Below are 22947 nucleotides of genomic sequence, written 5' to 3'. Positions count from 1 at the left end.
GTTTATAGAGGCTTTAGCCTGGAATTTGTAGGCAAAAAATTACTTAGTATGATTATACTTTTTATGCTTAGAGATACTGTAGACCCGCTTTGCAAAAAGTGGGGTAGCATAGTAGCAATGCTATCTGGCAGTCTTCATGACCTTGTCAAATTTCTTGGCAGATTTTTTCTGAAAATACAATTTTTACTTATAAAAATAATTTATGCTCAAAGAAAAGCTGCCAAAGCACAAGTTGTGCTGCTAAAGTGTTGGCAGCTTTCGGAATTCTCTCGAATTCTGCTACTGGCAGCTTTGTAACTTTTTCCATGCCTGCTGTAGACAAAGCTTTAAGAGAATGACAGTGTGGTTTTATCAAAAGTAGAGAATGTGTCGACCGAATTTTTACTCTTAGATGAATAGTTGAGAAATGCCTTAGTCATCAAACTCCTTTAGTCCTCAGTTTATAGATTATGAGTAAGCCTTTGATTCAGCTGATAGAAGAGCTTTAACAAAGGTCTTATCCTTGTGTGGTGTACCAGACAAATATATTAAAATGTTTAGTGCTATTTACAAGAATAATACTGCTGCAGTTAAGGTAGGAAATGACGTTAGTAGCTGGTTTTGTATGAAATGAGGAGTTGATTATATGAATCATTTTGATGCACTTTGTCTTAAGGAGCACAGGAAAGGCAATGGGAGAACATGGAATCAAATGAAGAAGAAAAACTTTCCTGGACCTAGATTATGCTGGTGATTTAAGCGTCCTAAATGAAAGTGTGAGCAAAATGAATGAACTTTTAGAGGCTTTGTGAGTTCAGGGTGCTAAAATAGATTTGAAAATTAATGTTAAGAAGACTAAGTTGCTAAGGCTATGAATAAGTGAAGATGAAAAGGTGATGCTGGGTAATGAAAAAAATCCACCAATTAGACAGCTTCACTTACCTTGGTAGTGTTATTAGTAAAGATGGTGGGTGCAGTGAAGGTGTTAAAAGTAGAATAGCCAAGCCCTAGGGTGTTTCTTTTACAGTTGAAAAGTTACAGAAGAAAAAGTCTGCAAACCAAGATTAGAATATTGGAAGCAACAGTGATGTGGTCAAATATGTTTATGAAGCATAAGCACTCCAAAAAAGGAGAAAGATTTGCTAAATGTTTTCCAGAGAATTTGCCTATGGATTGGTTTGGGTACCCAACTGACTGACCATGTCTCAAACAGTAGGCTGTACGAAAAGTGTGGTTTAATCCCGCTTTCTAGAGTTATAATGAGAGAAAGGTTGAGATGGCTATGGTAAGTTCTGCAGATGAAGGATGAAAGATTGCCAAAAATTGTCCTTTTTGGCCAACCGTCTTGGACTAAATGGAAAGCAAGTCACCTTTGGTTGGGGTGGGAGGATTTCATTAGGAAATATTTAAGGGAAATTGGAAGTTCTTGGGAGGGTATAAAGACAGAGGCTTTGAATAGACTGGGATGGAGGAAGAGTGAGTGTAGCTGTGTTGGCCTCAGGTGGCTTGGTGCTATGGTGAGTTGTTAGTAGTAGTAGCAATAAAGCATAATTTACTAAAAATCAAAGTGCTGTCTTCCCTTCCCAAAGTTAGAGCATCGTCATCGTTTTATTAAAAACTGTGTAAATTGCTTGTATTGGATGCTTTATTCACCTAGCTAATTATTGGTACAAAAAGAGTTCAATCATGGAGAGTTGAGTGGGATGAAAAAAGAAATCAAAAGGTGCTATATGTATCCAGATTGTCACAAGGACATTTATGTAAACGCAAGCAGTTTTCTGGCAGGGTTGCCACCTCGGTATTCCTAAAGTGCTACTATTGCCTTAATGTGCATGCTACACAGAAATTTTCAGTGCTACAGTAAACAAATTTACTGTAATGATGCTAAAATAGAACTTCCCCGCTGCAGGTGGCAACCCTGAACACGTGCTGTAGTGCTACACATAATAAAATAATGCTAAAATAGCACTTTCGTGCTACAGGTGGCAACCCTGGGTTCTGGTCTTTAGAAAGTATAGAAGGCGTTAACCTTACTCGTGTTTGTGCTAGTTTGTGTTCATTGGTTTGGCTTGATTGTTTATTAGAACTTCTGTTTGTTTTGAGTTTCACTTGTTTAATGATGGTAATTAATGCTCATCTTACACTAGCATTACTATTAGACTTTTTCTGCTCGTCTTAGGTTTAATATAGCTCTTTACTTTTCTTTGAAAAATTTAGTTGCGCATATTTATTGGATTAATGACGCTTCTTGACTACTAAGGTCCTCGTTTCGGCCCTCCAGTGTGTTGCTACAGCTGAGTTTGAACTCTGGGTCCCGTATTACCAAGCTGAGATCAAGCCCACTCTGCCACCACAGAACTTAAAAAAAATTTCTTTTGTGGAAAAGGCTTTGGTACTTTTATTTTATAGCCACCACACTCAAGATCTTGTATCGCGAATATGAGACAATAAACCGGTTGTCGTGGTCTTTATACCAGACAATATTAGCTTCGGCTCGATAGGAAATTACATTGTAGCTATATTTTCATTAAATATTTAGTGGGTATTTTGGTTAGGTTAGATTAGTTTAGGTTACGTATTTAATATAATGCGGTTTGGGCGGCCGCCCTTCCATAGTTCTTTGTTGTAGTTCTCATAATTTTGTTGATAAAGTATTATATTTTCTTCATATTTGGTTTTATTTCAGTAGCATTAATGAAACTTCACTTCTCGACAAAACTTGAGTGTAATGGCTATAAGACACAAGTACCAAAGCTTTTTTTATTATTAGAAGAAAAGGAAGAGGTTTGGTAATCAAACATGATTAAGATGGATACCTTCTTCATTCTGGGGTTTCCCACCAAACATTAAACAATTTTTAGCTTATAAACAATTTCACTAAGTCCATCCTAAAATGTAGTTACGGGTATTTTTTATATTGATGCATCTAAGGAAATATCCCCTTGTGATATTTTCTCCCAGATCACTGATGAATTAAAATGAAAACTTCCTGATTTTTACTGTTGTTCTTATTGATTTGGTCAAATTGAGCTGTGAATGGCTCACACAGGGATAAAAGTATTTTTATGTACCGTAATCTATACCCTTCGCACAACCTATACACTTTTCCATGGATGTATATGGACCTAAGCTTTAAGGATGGGGGAGGATTTAAGCATTATAACCAAGCTTGAGGTTTGGTACAAATGCTTTTATGCCCAAGTGTTCCGATTTTGGAATGGGGGGGGTTGCTATTGTTTAACTGGCCTTACAGGTGAATATTCAAAATTCAACGAAAAAACTAATTATTTTTTTTAAGGATATATCGATGACTTCGGAACACTCAGACTTGTGACAAATGTAACTTAGGTTTATTGCTGATCCAAAATAGTGAATTTCATTGGATATATCTGGTTTTACATTGAAAAAAAAATGGAACGGCTTGACCCAAAGGAATTTGTTTCCAGTTTATTTTCAGGTACTTTTTATTATCTAATTAAGTTTGATTATCTATTTTATTAATTTTAATTATCTATTTATTTATTTTAATCAATTAATTTTAGTTATATATTGCTCATTAATTAAGTCATAGTGTATATGGTTGATAAAACTGTGTAAAATTGTGAAAACAAATGTCCATTTTTGAGTCACCAAGCTACTAAGGCCTTATTGTTGAGCTATAAGCCATATAAGGCTATTCCAGTCATTTGTACATCCGTTTTTTTTTATGTTAAACATATGCTGTTTAATTTCTTAAATAGGTCTGCTTTATGTTATCTTAAACCTGAACACATTTTAAGTATTCTCTCCTTCAATACACTGTAAGCCTTAGCCAATAGAATGTCGAATAAAAAATTATAGAGCGTGCCTGAATAATTGCAAGGCAGGGGTGTACCCAGGAGAGAGAGAGAGAGAGAGAGGAAAGGGGTCCAGGTTTGACCGCCCTTCCTCGATATATTTCTCCGACTCAGAAATCGATCCTAAAAATGCAGATAAAAAGAATTTCCCCTAAAAAAAAAAAAAAAAAAAAAAAAAAAAAAAAAAAAATCTAACTCGCAAGTTTGTCTTAAAAATGCAGGTAAAAAAGAGCTTTACCCCCCTCCTCCAAACAACAGATTCTTTTTGTACCCCCCCTCCCGAATGTAGTTTATTTTGATAAACTCTCCATCCCCCTGTGAATAAAATCATGGATAAAATTTGTTCCAGCTGGTAATATTTAGCCTGTGTAGTCAAAAAGGTTTCATCAGCTTAATTGAAAAGTAAAAGCCTAAGGAGCTATGTAAAGTACCTTTAAAATGTATTAATCTTATGAAAAAATAAAAGTTTTTAAAAGGGAGATTTTTGCTTTACCTTGTTCTATGTCTTATGTTTTTTCAATAGATAAATTAAAATCAGATCCTAAGGAAACCAAAGTGTCATATTAAAACCTAAAACGAACAGAAGTTAAGTTGAACTTAAAAAGAAAAGAAATTACACTGAATGAATAAATAAAATATAAAACTATCAGAAATTGAGACGAATAATCAAATCGAACTTAAAATTAAGCATTTATTATTATGGCTGAAAATTGAAACCTAAAATAATCAGGTGAATTTAAGACGAACAGAAATTACAACAAAGAAGCTTAGACCTAATGCCCCTTAAAGTTATTTAAAGACTTGGGTGTCATTTGCGCGTTACGCGAAAGTGATTTGTCTGTATCCAACATCGTGTTGTTTTTCTGTCACTACATCAACAGCAAATGTGAGGAATCACAATGCTAATCAAGGTTTAAAAACAAGCGCCTCAAGAAATAAAATATGCCAACAATTCCCTCCAACCGCCTAAAAGACAAGGATCTTTTGTGTTTTACTGAAAACGATGTATGTTTTAAACGGTTTTATTTTAGCCAATTACATTTGACAAAACACAAGCAAGAAAGAAGAAAGTCTCAATACTAACTAAGGTTGCAGGAAGCAAAAAATCTTTCTTAGGATAATTACATTTGTGGCTTTCCATCTGATTTAGCTGTTTTAATAACATGTTTTTTTTGTCAAAATTTCTCCTTTTATTGTATTTCATTTAAAATCATAGAAAAATGGCCCCTGAATAAAACTTTGAAACAAAAATTAGTGTTCTTAGTGCAAAAAAAAGTATTAAAAGGAAGGAAGTTTGGATTCTAATCGGTCTTGTGTAAAAATGTAATGATATATAAAAAGGTTCCTTGAAGTTTTAAACTTGATTTTATTATTTATCTTGATATATGTTTGTTCTTGGTTTTATGTGTTCATCCATAATAATGTCTGCTATTTTAAGTTTGACGTAATTGTTTACTTTAATTTCATGTTCATTTAGGCTTGATTTGTTCTTCAGGGTAATTTCTATTCGTTCTTAGTTAAATATACCAAATTACTTCATTTCTGCTCGCTTTTTGTCTTAATTTTGCTCTTATTTTCTTTGATTCTTTTTTTCTGTGAAACAGTTTGTTTAAATTAATTTACATTCGTTTTCTTAATTGCCATAGCTTTAACGGGGATTAATAATTGGAAAGTTCTTAAGGTTTTTTAAAGCTTTTTTTTCAAATATGAATAATTTCGGACCGCAATTTATATGTTTGGCAAGTTTTGAATATTCATTCAAAATATTCAGTCAGCCGTAGTTTTGTACCTTATTTTTTAGAAATATCATTTAAAAAATCTGCAATGCAAGCGTGACGTTAAAATCAAGAAAAAAAAACATTTCACTCATAAAAATTATCTTTTTATCGACAGGTATGACTGTTGTGTTGCTCAGGCATTAGTTTAACGAAAATATGTTAAATGACATGTTTTGAATGACTTTAGGTTTGGTCCAGAATTAAAACTATTCAGCAAAACTAAAAAGCAACCAAACAGCTAAATATACTGTGGTCCTAGGTCTAGTTACCCTGCGGTAGCTACGTGGATTGATGCTCTGTTTGGCAATATTGGGCCCGGGGATTGATACTCGCTGCAGCACCGTTGGCGACAGACTTGCTACTTGTCTCTGTAAAAAAAGACCAAGTAACTGAAACTTCAATTCGAGGTCTTCTGTACCCACAAGGGTTTTGGAGGATCTTTATCCTTTAGTCTAGTACAAGTTCTAGTGAACCCAATCATTACTAAAATCCATAAACTCAGACTCCTTGTTGAAGACCTTTCTCATTTTTTTTTCTGGTTTTCACTTGGTTTATATACATATGGTACTGACCAAAGAGTATGGGTAATTTGCAACTGTGGAAACTGGTGCTAGTTTCGACAAAGAAACATCAACGCCATCTACTGGTTAGCGTGTCTTGGCCTTTTTTTTAGTATAATAATTAGATAAAATTTGTGTACTTAGTAAAATAGGCGTGATAATCAGTATTTAACCTCAGTTTCTTGAAATAAAGACGATTATGAAACTTGAGAACAATGGCAAGAAACTCCAAGCGCTTGATGGTTTTTTTTTTTTTTTTTTTTTTGCTGACACTAGCCCCAGTTTCCGCTATTATAAGTTACCAATACTTTTTGGTACTGGCTATTTGTATGAACCCAGTCTAGTACACTGCTGTATAGACCAGTTTACCTTGTCCATTACAAATTTGAATCTTCAATTGCAAATGAGAAAAAGAAACACGTCAAGTTACACAGCTTGCAGTTTATTTCATATTGTTACCAAGCTAGATATGTAACTTATATTGAGTAAATTTGTCTTAAAAAGATATTCCCAAGGTAATTTGAAAAATTAGAACCATATGAGTATACTTTAGCATAAATTATTTTTAAAATCATTTAAGAGGGGGGGGGGGGCTATTCTCTATGCATCAAAAGCGATCATTGAATTCGTAAAACTAATCTGTTTGATTGTTACTAGCATTGCCGTCTAATAATTCTGCATGAATAGTCTACACACAAATAAGAATCACTATTCTGAAAATGGGGATTTGGAAAGTGTGAATCTAAAATTCTTCAGCGATCTTACTTTTTATTTCATTGTTGTTGTTTGTTATTGTTAAACATGAAAGTTGGAGTTTGCTATTGTAAAGTGATTGAAAAAAAACCCAAACCAGTCATTTGGACATAACGAGTATAATTTGAAAGAGAAAATATTGAATATTATTCAGTGAGCGTTGATGATGGAGCGCCAGGCTTTTATTTAGTCTTTTTTTTTACATGTTGAAGCAACATCTTGTGTACTGCTTACCCGGCTCTACATTTTCTCTTTTCTTTCTTCTAGCCTTTTATTTTCTAGTTTCGTGGTCAGTTTTTATTTATTCATTTACTTTTTATCATCTTGATATGTTCAACCCTTATGTTTGTTGCCCCCTAACAATTACGAGTTCTACCCTCCACTTGTTTATTCTTGTTTTGTTGTTCTGTTGTATTGAGTCAATAAATTCATTGATTCTAAGTTCTTTATTGGGTGTATTTTGTTGCTATTAGCACCATCTACAAATCGGGAATGCATTGGAAAATAGGTGCTGTTTTACAGAGGAAAATAATTTCTTAAACGGGGCTATTCAAAACAGTTGGATAAACAAAAACCAATTAAGAAATAGACGCTTTTATTTAGTTTATCTATTATTTAATAAATAATTCATCAGCAGAAAATATAATTTCAGTTCATGGTTCAGTTTATGAAATGGGCAAAAATTTGTTTTTGGTCATATTTCCAAAAGTTACTTTGGAGGGTTTTCTCACCCTCTTTGTCTAATTCTGTGTAAATAATGTTCTGGGCTAAACGATGTTTGTGTAAATGTAAAAAAAAAACTATTCCGAAGGCCCAAAAACAGTTAAAATATATTAATATGACTGATAACTACTTACGGATCAGTTATTAAATCATGGGTCTAACCCCCTGACTCTTTATAAAAACATTCTCTATAACAAAGAAAAAATCCTCTAGGCTAAATGGAAAGATATTCTGCATATTAAAACAAGACATATTTTCCACCTTGAGAGGTAGTTCTAATCCTTGTATGAGCAAATGTCGTTTGAAACTGATCATTCGGCAAGGTTATTTACTTCTTCATTCAGTTGTTTAGCTTGTATGATTTATAGAACATATCCCAGTTCCTCAGTATTATAAGTAGATTCATACTCATCTTTTGTTTAGCCCGCTTATGTCTTATTTTTCTTTGGTTGTAAATGAATTTCCTCAATCTTGACTCAGGACAACATCAGAAATAAAGTTAGATATATGATAGTTGCCTCAGAAGATATTGATTTAGATTCCACAATCTTAGTATGGAGGCATTCCTTTACAGAGAAACCGAGAAAAAAAACATTTATGGAATCATTGGTACTGCCCATCTTTTGTATTTGAGTAAATAAAAGTTGCTTCTCTTTATTCTTTTCGTGTAAGGGCTTAGGGGTATACCCACGATAGGGAGGAGGAGCTTAGGGGATTGAACCCCCCTCCCTCCTCCCCTTCGAGTGTTGCAAAAGAGTGGTCGAATTGTGTTACATAATGCCGTAATTTGACATGTTACCAATTTTCTTTTACTTTGCTAATTCTAACAATTTCGCTTTGACAAGGAAAAGGCTTGGGAATTGCAAATTTTTCGCTTAAAAATTCGTATTACATATACATGCTTACTTTGTATTAAAGCACATCACAGGCAGACGATGACAACTCTGGTGGTGGATTCAGGTAATTTTTCGAAAGGATATCTGATCGTTTTTATTCTTAAAAAAAAATATGTGGATTTTTGGATACCTTAACATTTTTCCTTTCTCAGTTTATCTTGTACGGTGTCTGGGAGGATTATGAGGGAGAGTGCTCCCCTCCTCTCTTATGAGTATCTATAGGCTAAATAAATGTTTTGTTTTCTATTGGGCTAAAGTTATGTTAGTATTATAATTCCACAATATAATACATATTTAGAAACACATGTTTTTAGTTAATAATCGGATAGGAAGCTTCAGTTATAAATTAGTTAAAGCTAAATTGATTTTCAAAACAAGTGCAAGATGTTGCACTAATAATAAGGTCGCTAGTAAATTTTTTAGTCAACTGGCTCACTACATCACAATACTTTCTGCAATTGAAATTGAAACCCTAGTTTTGTCTCATAAGGTGGACGTGCCACTTTTCTCTGTGTCCCTGGGCACCCATAAGCTTAATCTTAGTGGAGGGGGGGGGGCTTACCTGGTCTAATAGGCACTTCCAATGCTGTATAATAGAAATCTAAAAAACATATATATAAGGCAACATCATTCAGCCGGGGGGGGGCGGGAACCCCCTCGGCCCCCCCCCCCATATGGGCGCCCATGTCTGTGTCATAGTTAGAATTAAACTGTGATTAGCTATAAGGAAAAGGTTAATTGGCTTTAGGTGTTCACATTATGGTTTTGCTTTCTCTTTGTTTGAATGCCGAAACATTTCAAGCAATTTTTGCGGTTTACCGAAATTATCAAGTAAAAACAAAGTTAATTGTCGTTCTCTTTTATTGAAAATTCTCAACTCGCCTTCAGCAGTTACTACATCCCAGAGTTTTTCAGAAAGAGTAAAATAAAGATGATAATGATAACTAAAAATGGTTGCTAGAAAGCAGAACGTCTTTCAGACGGCCGGATGACAATTTTGACTGAACAATTCCCCACTGGTTGATTTCAGGCGTGGTAACTAATCGCGTGGCTTAATATTACAAATTATGAAGAACTATGCAAGAGTTCATTGCCGCATGATATCAGTAAATACGTTCTAAATTTTCTAAACTGGCATGGGATTTTTCATTTGATTAATTGTGCAACAGTCTTGTATGAATATGATTAATTGTGCACAAACATGTATGAAGAGGAGAGGCAAGGATCTTTGGGCCCATGTCTTTCTGAAATCTTGAGATAGTTTTTTTTCTACAATTTTTGTCTTTTTTAAGTTTGTGTGCCGCATCTCATCAAAAAAAAAAATTTTTGTGTACGTGTTTGTGTAGAGATTTGTATCTATTAACAATATACGGAATCTTTTTTTTTGTTCAGCGACTACATCTCTTTGCTGGCCGATTTTGGTTATTTTTTACTTCTTTTTTTTTCAATTTCAGAGCTGTAGTCCAACCCCTTAAACGTAGCGTGCTTGATCCACTCTTCTGATTTGTTTTTTTCGTATCTTTTTTAGTTCTCAAGTTGTCAGAAGTTCTTGGCTTTGTTTTTTCAAAAATCTGTTATGGCTCTCTTGCTCACTTGCTGAAATTATTAAAAAAAATTCGTCTAACCGTTTTTTTTTTTGCTTTCTCTCGAAAATTTAAACTACTTTTGTTACACAAACGACTGGCTGTTCATATCAGCCCAGCTTAAACAATAGAACATTTTGGATGAAATTGGGCGAAGCACTGATTAGAGTAAATGTCAGTAGAATGGCCATAATAACTCGTGACATGACCACGTGGTCATGTCAGCATTTTTAATACTGACGGGAGTCCATATATGGGCATAGAGTCCCTAGGGAGAAAGATTGCGTAATCGATCAATGACCTCTTTTTCCAAGGTCGATTTATTTGATATTTCTATGTGTAATAACTCCGGAACGAAGGTTGCACATGCGCATTGAATTCTAACGGGAACAATGTTTTTGATCTAGGACTCGAGGGGGAAGTGAATTTCCGAGAACTTGATTGCGTAATCAAAGTGTGTCAACAACAACAACATCGACCTTGACATTCGCTGAGAGCGTGCAATTACAACAACAACAACATCGACCTTGGAACACCTGTGCTGTCGACCTCAATTCACCTATCGTGAATCAATAATTCCCCTTAGAAACAACAAATTAATCCCCCTTTCTTGACAGATCAATCAACCAATGACATCATCTGTCAGACTTAAAAAATTTTCGCATAGAAACAATTCTCCAGGAATAAATCCAAGTCATTAATGTCTTTGCCTCGGAAACAAAGCTTTTGGTCGAACTCCAAAGGATATTAATAGCCAAAGGCCATGGAAACAATTCTCCAAGAAACATCTTAGCGATGAATTGTTTTAGCGCGGGAATCAGGTTTCTTATTAATTTGAAATGTATTAGCGCAGAGATGCCAAAAACAAAAGGAACACGCTGAATTTCGTTTAGGGATTATTTGGGCGAAATTGTTTTAGACAGGTTATGGAACTATTTCGGCAAAACAGTTAGAGACATTTTAAAAGATGATTTTTGAAGAGATTTTTGAAGAGAATTTAATGGTGAAACTCCGTGGTCGTTATAATACACAAGTTTCATTTGAACAGTGTTGTGAGGTCCTCTAACCCAACCCCAAAGGGTTCAAATCCTCCTACCCCAACCCCGAAGGAAGCCCCCGGTCCTCAAAGGCCCCCCAAGCTCCCAAAAGGCCACCGGCACCCCCAAAGGCCCACCCAGACCCCCAAAGGCCATCCCCGGGCCCTCCAAAGGCCCTTCGAGCTCCCAAAGGACCAACGGGGTCCCAAAGGCCCTCCACCGGTCCCCAAATGTCCCCCAGGCCCCCAACTGCCCCCCGGACCCCCAAAGGCCCTCCATATACCCCAAAGGCCCTCCCGGTGCCCCAAAGGCCCTCCCCCGGTCCCCAAACGCCCCCCGGGCCAGAGAAGCACCGCCGGGATGTGCCGTGGGCCAGGAAAGCGCCGCAGGATGCGCCGCGGGTCTGGAAAGCACCGCAGGGGAGGCACCGCAGGGAGGCACCGCAGGATGTGCCGCAGGGATGCGCCGCAAAAAAAAGTAAACTAAAAAGTAAAAATTTCGAAATGTTATCCCTCAAACGACCTCCTCAGACCCCCAAAGGCCCTCCCCCGGTCCCCAAAGGTCCCCCCGAGCTCCCAAAGGACCACCGGCCCTCAAGGGACCCACAGACCCTCAAAGGCTCTCCCCGAGCACCCGTCTTTCGTTGATGTGAGTTGTCTGAAACCTATGATTTGGGATGTGTAGTTTGCTACTTCAGGCTTTTCTGAACTAAGGTTTCCTAGTATTTCCTAGGTGAGTGTTGTCTGAAACCAATAGTTTGGGATGAGTAGTTTGCTATTTCAGGCTTTCATGAGCTAGGTTTCTTAGCCTTTCGTTGGTGTGTGTTGAGTGAAACTTATGATTTGGGATATGTAGTTTGCTATTTTGGACTTTTCTGAGCTGGATTTCTTAGTCTTTCATAGGTGTGTGATGTCTGAAACCTATGATTTGGGATTTGTAGTTTGATATTTTCGACTTTTCTGAGCTGGATTTCTTAGCCTTTAATAGGTATGCGTTGTCAGAAAATTATGATTTGGGATTTATAGTTTGCTATTTCAGGCTTTTCTGAGCTAAGGTTTTCTAGTATTTCGTAGGTGAATGTTGTCTGAAACCAATAGTTTGGGATGTGTAATTTGCTATTTTTGACTTTTCTGAGCTAGGTTTCTTAGTCTTTCATTGATGTGTGTTGACTGAAACCGATGATTTGGGATATGTAGTTTGCTATTTTTGACTTTTCTGAGCTGGATTTCTTAGTCTTTCTTAGGTGTGTGTTGTCTGAAACATATGATTTGGGATGGGTGGATTGCTACTTTTGACTTTTCTGAGCTAGGTTTCTTATACGTTCATAGGTGTTTGTTGTCTGAAACCTATAGTTTGGGATGAATAGTTTGCTATTTTTGACTTTTCTGAGCTAGGTTTCTTAGCCGTTCATATGTGAGTGTTGTCTGAAACCTATGATTTGGGATATGTACTTTGCTATTTACGACTTTTCATAACCGGATTTCTTAGTCTTTCATAGGTGTGTGATGTCTGAAAACTATGATTTGTGATGTGTGGGTTGCTATTTTTTTTACTTTTATGAGCTGGATTTCATAGCCATTCGTAGGTGTGTTTTGACTGAAACCTATGATTTGGGAATGGTTAATTTGCTATTTTTTACTTTTCTGAGCTGGATTTCTTAGCCTATCATATGTGTATCCTTTCAGAAAATTATGATTTGGGAGGTGTAGTTTGCTTTTTGGACTTTTCAGAGCTAGGATTCTTAGTCACTCATAGGTGTTTGTTGTCTGAAACTTCGAGTTTAGGATGAGTAGTTGGCTATTTCAGACTTTCGTGAGCTAAGGTTTCTTAGTATTTCGTAGGTGAATGCTGTCTGAAACTTATGATTTGGTAAAAGGTAAAGGATGCGGCACTAGACCCTTAAGGTCCAAACCGGCGGTGCTGATCTCCGTTTCGTGGCCCTTCAGCCAGGAAGTGCAATGGGGGGCTGGGGGCCAGCCAACCTATGCTTTCGCAAACCCTTCCTGTTTTACCTTCCCCAGATTTCTCCAGGTACCCATTTAGAGCTGGGTTGACTCTGGCTAAGCTTACATGGTCACACCACTGACCCGCGTCCCAAACTAAGAAACTGACCACACCAGGGATCGAACCCGAATTCACGGATTTTCAGCCCAGCGTGAAGCCCTAGTCTTTCATAGGTGTGTACTGTCTGAAACCTATGATTTGGGATGTGTAGTTTGCTATTTTCAACTTTTCTGAGCTAGGTTTCTTAGCCTTTCACAGGTATGTGTTGTCAGAACATTATGATTTGGGATGTGTAGTTTGCTATTTCAGGCTTTTCTGAGCTAAGGTTTCCTAGTATTTCATAGGTGAATATTGTCTGAAACCAATAGTTTGGGATGAGTAGTTTGCTATTTTTGACTTTTCTGAGCTAGGTTTCTTAGTCTTTCGTTGGTGTGTGTTGACTGAAGCCTATGATTTGGGATATGTAGTTTGCTATTTTTGACTTTTCTGAGCTGGATTTCTTAGTCTTTTCATAGGTGTGTGTTGTCTGAAACCTATGATTTGGGATGGGTGGATTGCTACTTTTTACTTTTCTGCGCTGGATTTCTGAGACTTTCATAGGTGTTTGTTGTCTGAAACAAATTGTTTGGGAGGACTAGTGTGCTATTTTGACTTTTCTGAGCTAGGTTTCTTAGCCGTTCATAGGTGAGTGTTGTCTGAAACCTATGATTTGGGATATGTAATTTGCTGTTTCTGACTTTTCATAACCGGATTTCTTAGTCTTTCGTAGGTGTGTGATGTCTGAAACCTATGATTTGGGGGTGTGTGGGTTGCTATTTTTTGACTGTTCTGAGCAGGATTTCATAGCCATTCGTAGGTGTTTGTTGACTGAAACCTATGATTTGGGATGGTTAATTTGCTATTTTTGACTTTTCTGAGCTAGATTTCTTAGCCTTTCATAGGTGTGTCCTTTCAGAAAATTATGATTTGGGAGGTATAGTTTGCTTTTTGGACTTTTCAGAGCTAGGGTTCTTAGTCACTCATAGGTGTTTGTTGTCTGAAACTTCGAGTTAGGGATGAGTAGTTGGCTATTTCAGACTTGTCTGAGCTAAGGTTTCTTAGTATTTCGTAGGTGAATGCTGTCTGAAACTTATGATTTGGGATATAGTATTTCGTAGGTGAATGCTGTCTGAAACTTATGATATGGGATATATAAATTACTATTTCGGGCTGTTCTGAGTTGGATTTCTTAGTCTTTCATAGGTGTGTGATGTCTGAAACCTATGATTTGGGATGTGTAGTTTGCTATTTTTGACTTTTCTGAGCTAGGTTTCTTAGCCTTTCATAGGTATGTGTTGTCAGAAAATTATGATTTGGGATGTGGAGTTTGCTATTTCAGGCTTTTCTGAGCTAAGGTTTCCTAGTATTTCGTAGGTGAATGTTGTCTGAAACCAATAGTTTGGGATGAGTAGTTTGCTATTTTTGACTTTTCAAAAATTTGAAAAGTACGTTAGCCTACGTACGCGCGCGCACATAGGAAAACCTAACCTAACTTAACCTTAATCTAACTTTATCTAGCCTAACATAACCTAACAAAAATCAGGAAATTTAACTGTGTCAAGGTAAAGCACGACAAAACATATTTCCACTAAAGAAATTCAAAATGAACATTGAAAAATCAAGAAAATGTAACTGTGACAAGGTAAACCACAACGAAACACTACTGAAATATTCCAACTCTTTAATTTAAACTAAATAGATTCGAAATAAACTTTGAAATATCAAGAAATTGTAACTGCGATAAGGTAAACTACAACCAAACACTACTGAAATAATCCAAATCTTGCTTTTCAAAGCAAGAAATTTAAAATGAAATATGAAAAATCAAGAAAATGTAACTGTGACAAGGTATACCACTCCCAAACACTACTGAAATATTCCAACTCTTAGATTTCAACGAAAGAAATTCTAAATAAACTTTGAAAAATAAAGAAAATGTAGCTGGGACAAGGTATACCGAAATCAAAAACTACTGAAATATTTCAACTCTTTAATATGAAGGAAATAAATTAAAAATAATCTATGAGAAATCAGGAAAAGGTAAATCTGACAAGGTAAACCACAAAGAAACACTACTGGAATATTCCAACTCGTTCATTGCAACAAAAGAAATTCAAACAAAACTTTAAAAAATACTTAAAATTTAACTGGGACAATGTAAACCACAACCAAACGAAACTGAAATATTCCAACTCTTTCATTACAACTAGAGAAATTCAAATTAACTTTGAACAATTAAGTTAATGTAACTATGACAAGGTAAATAACAATAAAACACAACTGAAATAGCCACACTCTTGCATGTCAAAGAATGAAATTCAAAAATAACTTTTAAAAATCAAGAGAATATAACTGTGACAAGGTAAACCAAAATCAAACACTACTGAAATATTCCAACTCTTGCATTTCAATGAAAGAAATCCAAAATGAACTTTAAAAAATCAAGAAAATGTAACTGTGACAAGTTAAACCACAACCAAACACTAATGAAATAGTCCAACTCCTGAATTTCAACGAAAGAAATTCAAAATAAACATTGAAAAATTATGAGAATGTCAGTGTGACAATTTAAACCACATCCAAACACTATTGAAATATTCAAACTCTTGTATTTCAATGAAAGAAGTTAATATGAAATTTGAAAAAACAAGCATATTTAACTTTGACAATGTCAACCACAAGAAAACACTACTTAAATATTAAAAATCTTTAATTTCAACTAAATAAATTAAAAATAAACTTTTAAAAATCAATAAAGTTTAACTGTGATTATGTAGACCACAAACAAACACTAATGAAATAGTACAAATCTTTAATTAAGACGGAAGAAATTCTACAGACATTTGAAAAATCAAGATACTGTAACTGGGACAATGTAAACCACAAACAAACACAACTAAAATATTCCAAATCTTTCATTTTAATGAAATAAATTAATAATTAAAATTTAAAAAAAATGAAAAAGAAACTGTTACAATGTAAACATCAACCAAACACTTCATAGACAGACCAACCCTTGCTTTACAACGAGAGTAGCTCAAAATGATCTTTGAAAAATCAAGGAACAGCAACTGTGATACTTTAAACCCCAAAGGAACGCTTCTGGAGCGTACCAAAACTTGCATTTCAACGAAAGAAATTCAAAATGAACTTTGAAAAATCAAGAAAATGTAACTGTGAAAATGTAAACCACTACAAAACACTTCTGAAATATTCCAACTCTTGTATTTCAATGATAAAAATTCAAAAAAAACTTTGAAAAATAAACAGAATGTAACTGAGTAACTGTTACACACACCGAGTAATAAATTAAATTTTCCGACTCATGCATTGAAACGAAAGAAATTCAAAATAAACTTTTAAAAATCGTGAGAATGTAACTGTGACAAGGTATACCACAACAAAACACTACTCAAATTTTCCAACTCTTGCATTTCAATGAAAGAAATTCAAAATGAACTTTGAAAAATTAAGGGAATGTAACTGTGACAAGGTAAACCATAACCAAACACTACTGAAATATTCCAACTCTTGCATTTCAACGAAAGAAATTCAAAATGAACTTTGAAAAATCAAGAAAATGTAAGTGTGACAAGGTAAACCACAACCAAACACTACTGAAATATTCCAACTCTTGCATTTCAAGGAAAGAAATTAGAAATTAACTTTGAAAAATAAAGAAAATGTAACTCTGACAAAGTAAATAACAACGAAACACTATTGAAATATTCCAACTCTTGAATTTCAATGAGAGAAATTCAAAATGAACTTTTAAAAATTATGAAAATGTAACCTAGACAAGGTAAACCACAACCAAACACAACTGAAATATTCCAACTCCTGCATTTCAAGGAAAAAAGTTCAAAATGATCATTGAAAAATAAAGAAAATGTAACTGTGACAAGGTAAACCATAACCAAACACTACTGAATTAATTCAACTCTTGTATTTCAACGAAAGAAATTCAAAATGAACTTTGAAAAATCAAGAAGATGTAACTCTGACAAGGTAAACCGCAACCAAACACTACTGAAATATTCCAACTCTTGCATTTCAATGAAATAAATTCATAATAAACTTTGAATAATACGGAAAATGAAACTGTGACAAGGTGAACAACAACCAAACGCTAGTGAAATATTCCAACTCTGGCATTTCAACGAAAGAAATTCAAAATAAACTTTGAAAAATCAAGAAAATGTAACTGTGACAAGGTAAACAACAAACAAACACTACTGAAATATTCCAACTCTTGCATTTTAATGAAAGAAATTCAAAATGAACTTTTAAAAATAAATAAAATTTAATTGTGACAAGGTAATCTTCAACCAAAATATACTTAAATTTTCCAAATCTTACATTTAAACTAAATAAGTTCAAATGAACGTTTAAAAATCAATAAAATGTAAATGTGACAAGGTAAACCACGACCAAACAATACTTAAATCTTGCAACTCTGACATTTAGAATAAAGAAATTAAAAATTAAATTTGAACAATAAATAAAATGTATGTTTGACACGGTAAACCAATACCAAACACTTGTGTAATATTCCATCTATTTAATTTCAAATAAATAAATTAAAAATGAACTTTTAAAAATAGAGAAAATGTAAATGTGAAAAGGTAAACAACAAACACACACTCCTAAAATATTCAAACTCTTGAATGTCAAAGAAATAAATTCTAAATGAACTTTGAAAAATAAAGAAAATGTAACTGTGACAAGGTAAACCACTACCAAACACTAGTGAAATATTCCAACTCTTGCATTTCAACGAAAGAAATTCAAAATGAACTTTGAAAAATTAAGAAAATGTAACTGTTACAAGGTAAACCACAACCAAACACTACTGATATATTCCAACTCTTACATTTCAATGAAAGAAATTCAAAATGAACTTTGAAAAATTAAGAAAATGTAAGTGTGACAAGGTAAACCACAACCAAACACTACTGAAATATTCCAACTCTTGCATTTCAACGAACTAAATAAAAATAAACTTTGAAAAATCAAGAAAATGTAACTGTAACAAGGTAAACCACAAGAAAACACTACTGAATTATTCCAACTCTTGCATTTCAACGAAAGAAATTCAAATGAACTTTGAAAAATCAATAAAATGTAACTGTAACAAGGTAAACCACAAGCAAACACTACTGAATTATTCCAACTATTGCATTTCAATGAAATAAATTCTAAATGATCTTGGAGAAATCACGAAAATGTAACAGTGACAAGGTAAACCACAACCAACCACTTCTTAAATATTCCAACTCTTGAATTTCAACAAAAGAAATTCAAAATGAACTTTGAAAAATTATGAAAATATAACTGTGACAAGGTAAACAACAACAACACACTATTGAAATATTCCAACTTGCTTTTCAACAAAAGAAAATTCAAAATGAACTTTGAAAAATCAAGAAAATTTAAATGTGACAATGTAAACCACAACGAAACACTACTAAAATATTCTAACTCTTGACTTTCAACAAATTAAAATAAAAATTAAAAATGAAAAATTGAGAAAATTTGAGATTGAAAATTTAAACCAATCACCACTGAGATCTTCTAATTCTTACATTTCCACGATGGAAATTCGAAATTAAAATTGAAAAAATACATAACCTGAAACAGTGACAAAGTAAACCACAATGGTACACACTACTGAAACATTCCAACTCTTGCATTTCAACGAATGAAATTCAAAATGAAATTTGAAAAATAAAGAAAATGTAACTGTGACAAGTTAAACCACAACCAAACACTACTGAAACATTCCAACTCTTGCATTTCAACGAAGGAAATTCAAAATGAACTTTGAAAAATCAGACCTTTGGAGGGGGGAGGGGCCGGGGGGGGGGGGTTGTTCTGTGTCTCAATGCACAAAAAAAGTATAAAAAATGGGGGAGGGGAGGGGAGGAGGAGGAGGAGGGGAGGGGAAGGGGAGGAGGAGGAGAGGAGATGGAGGGAGAGGGGCCCTTTGGGGAGCCAAAGGGGGGAGGGGCCCTTTGGGCCCTGGGGGAGGGGAGGGGTCTGGGGGAACCTTGAGGGCCGGGGGGCCCTTTGGGAGCCCAGTGGACCTTTGAGGACCGGTGGCTTCCTTCGGGGTTGGGGTAGAGGGATTGGAACCCTTTGGGGTTGGGGTAGGGGGGTCGGAACCCTGTGGGTTGTGGTAGAGGACCTTAAGAAACTGTTAAAATCGAACTTGCGTATTATAAGGACCACAGAGTTTTACCCTCAAATTCTCTTCTATAATCATCTTTTAGAATGTCTCTAACTGTTTCGCCGAAATAATGCCATAAAATGGTTAAAACGGTTTCGCCCAAATAATCCCTAAACGTAAATTCAGCGTGTTCCTTTTGTTTAGCATCCCTATGATTTCACATTTGAAATTACAAAAGAAACCCTTTCGCGCGATATGTTAAAAACATTTGGTCGGAAACAATTCTTCTGCAAGAATTCCAAATTAAGTCCCTTTCATGAATTAATTCTCTTTAAAACAACAAATTAAGTCCCCTTTCATGTCAATCAATCATTCACGACATCATCTGTCATGTGTGATCTAAACTTTGCCCGGAGACATTTCTCTTGGTAGAACTCCAGACATTAATTAACTTGACGTCATCTGTCAGACATTAATTAACCTTGCCTGGAAACAATTTGATTAATGACTCAATAATGCATGAAAGTGACAGAGTTCCTGTTTTTCAATTTTCACTGACAAAGACCATAAATATGACAAAATTCCTGTTTCTACAATCTCAATGACAAAATCCATAAAACACACATAACCATCCAAGAAAACAAACATAAATGTGACAAAATTCCTGTTTTTTCATTCTCACTGACAACAAACAAACATAAATGTGACAAAGTTCCTGTTTTTCAAATTCTCACTGACAAAAACCATAAACCACGTGGTTCTATGCCCATATATGGTGTACGTTCTGTATCAATAGGGGCCATTCTACTACGGTGTAAAGTTTGATTCTATTTTTTATTCTTTTTTATTTTTTTTTTATTAAAGACAGTCCCATTACAATCTCAATGACTTTTCATGATAAAATTTAGTAATTTAGGGCCAATGCATGGAAAATTCCTGAAATGACAGAGAGTCGACAGGGGTCTATATAAGCTAAGCTGGGAAATGAGGATAGAGATAGGAGGTGTTGGAGGGAACATGGGCTCAAGGACTAAGCTTTTAGCCTTTCAGCGCTAAAGATTAAACTTCCCTACGTGACTCTGATTTTCACAAAGATGTAACATTTGAGCCATTTGCAAAATATATAATTAATATTTTTATAATAGAATTTTAGATTGCACTAATAGCCGCGGATTTTTAATCTGAGTACCATATTTTGTGGAAATCAAACACCAGTTTGGAATTATGTACGTAATGTATGGTAACTTCTGTAGTTAAATGTTAGCTAAAGATTTGCAATCAACAAGCTCAGAAACCCTTAAAAACCCAATCTCGTGGATACCGAACATCATTTGTGAAATATGAACCCACTTTATACTCTTATGTTAGTGATTTTTAATGATTAGTTTTTATTCTTTACGAACATTCACTAAATAATCCAAGATTGATCAAGAGTCCAAAGTAGTACAACGGATCCATTTGTGCAAATTTGGGTTGAAGGGACCCTGCCTTTGGTCCTCCAATTTTACGGATTGAAAACCCTTGCTTGACTCATTGCATCAAGGTGTAACCTGAACAGCATTTGGGAAATACGTGCTTGTTGTATTTTGATTTTGGAGTTATATATTTCAAATTCAGCCTCTGATTTGTCGTCAGAAAAATCAGAATTCATGAATAAATTTGAGTGGAAATCAAACACTATTTATAAAATATGTCCTTAGTGTGATTCAATCTTCCTCTTTTCTGAAAGGCTCATTTTATGCATTTTGTGAGAAACTATATAGTAAAAGTTGTTGTCCGACACAATGATAAACTTTATAGGAGAATATTCTTTCAGAATTTCTACAATAACAGTATCTGTCGAGTTACTAATGGCTTATTAATTTGTGCTCTGGTGTGGTGTAGGATACTGTATTCTGTATGTAAGAATTTATATGTGTTGTGATTATTGGAATAAATTATGCTGGCAGAGATATTTCACATATTTTTGACAACCTGGATGTACATAGTGTCCATTGATTTGGGTTCAACATTCCCTGAAAGTCTCAACTTAATATCCTTAGCTGTTCCAAAGACGTTTCAGCTCAACACCCTTGGTCATTCCTGCGACATTGTAGATACGCCATTTTGACAACCAGAATGCACATATCGTTTTTGATTTAGCTCAAGACCTCCTTCAAAATTCTCCAAAAGTTTCAACCAAGCACCCTTATCAGTTTTTGAAATATTGCAAATACGGTCTTTTGACAACCTGGATGTGCAAAGTGTCTTTTCATTCAGTTCAACATCCCCCTGAAAGATTCAACTTACATCAAAATGATGGATTTATGATGATTTTTTCAAAATCCCCATAAATTTGTCTTCGCAATGAACTTTTACTATTAAGATTAATCGAAATAATAATAACCATTCCTGAATACGAATGGCAATTTTTCTCACTAGAAGGTTCTTTTAAGCGCTTTTTTAAACTTGTGGTTACTATGGACCGTAGTTCGTTCTTTACTATGTTGCAGCTACTGCTGCAGCCGTGATTAACAGGTTCAGAAACCCTTGAGTTTCTGTTCTAATGGCCGGTAGTAAATAATTGGTAGTTCGGGCCCAAGAGCTTCATTTTGAGTACCTCAATCACAAAGGTAAAAATTCCTTGTTTTGTATCGTTTCGATTTCAACGAGGTTGTAAAATTTTCACCTTCCAACATCATATAAAAAGGCACTTTTCTATGATAAAAAAAATGGGGGGGGGGGGTGGAAGGGTGATGAACCCAAGGGCTTGTCATTGTCTGAATCTAAGCAAAACTTCTTGTATGACCCCGATTTCAACAAGGTTGAACACCCCCAAGTTTCTATGATAAAAGAGGTGACAGAGCCGGAACAGGCCTTATTTTGGAACATAAATTGTACGAATATAAAATCTTTAAACACAAAACAAGTAGGTGTATGCTAAGGTGTATCCAGGATTTTTGTTGGTAGGGGGGAGGTTACAAAAATACTTTCAAAACTCATCAAAATTTGTTTGTATGCATTTTGTTACGTGTTTACAATTCAGACGATTTTTTTTTTTTGGGGGGGGGGGGTCCAGCCCCGCAACATCCCACCCACCCTCCTTGGATAGGATGTTGTGTGTAGGGGGTGTCAGCCCAAGGGCCTTAGATTGCGTTCTTTCGTCATACAAATTGAAAATGCTTGTATGGTTCTGTTTTTCTACAAGGCGTTTATGGCTGTTTTTTTTTTATATAATTTGATGTCCTTACCCCCGGGCTGCACTGGTTATGTAAGGTCCGGTGGCACAGTTTTAAATAAATGACCGTTTTGATTAAAATCAATGTCTTGAATTTTCTTACACGACACCATTTGAGGCTGAGAGGAGGGGTTAACCCGAAGAAATCGGATGATAGGTTGCTCTTCTCTATTTTAGCCTTTAAAATGACACTAGAGCTCAGAATTAGCGATTGAGTGAATTCTCCTTCACTTTTTTTATACTTCGACCAGTCTGATTAAAATGGCAATCTGGAAATTTTGCTCCGATGCCACGGGCGGTTTTAGGGGTGCCGGTGGCGAATGGGGTCTTTTAAATGTGAAATTTTGCCCTCCAATCAGTATTGCTTTCTTAA

At 35.2% G+C, this 22947-nt stretch overlaps 1 protein-coding gene across 2 annotated transcripts in view; it reads left to right on the top strand.

The window, feature by feature from the left end:
* The window catches only part of pyd (zonula occludens-like protein polychaetoid), a 253318-nt gene that overhangs the window by 7832 nt on the left and 222539 nt on the right, over nt 1–22947 (top strand). For both annotated transcript variants that reach the window (XM_089101630.1, XM_089101632.1), the window contains exon 2: nt 3278–3436. In XM_089101630.1, coding sequence (XP_088957756.1) covers nt 3391–3436 — 46 coding nt within the window. In that variant the 5' untranslated portion in view covers nt 3278–3390. The remainder of the gene's footprint in view (nt 1–3277; nt 3437–22947) is intronic.

Source organism: Artemia sp. Qi Xiang Cuo, chromosome 15, assembly GCF_049724085.1.
Source record: "Artemia sp. Qi Xiang Cuo chromosome 15, ASM4972408v1, whole genome shotgun sequence".
Classification (NCBI taxonomy): Eukaryota; Metazoa; Arthropoda; class Branchiopoda; order Anostraca; family Artemiidae; genus Artemia; species Artemia sp. Qi Xiang Cuo.
This window is presented reverse-complemented; position numbering and strand designations above follow the sequence as displayed.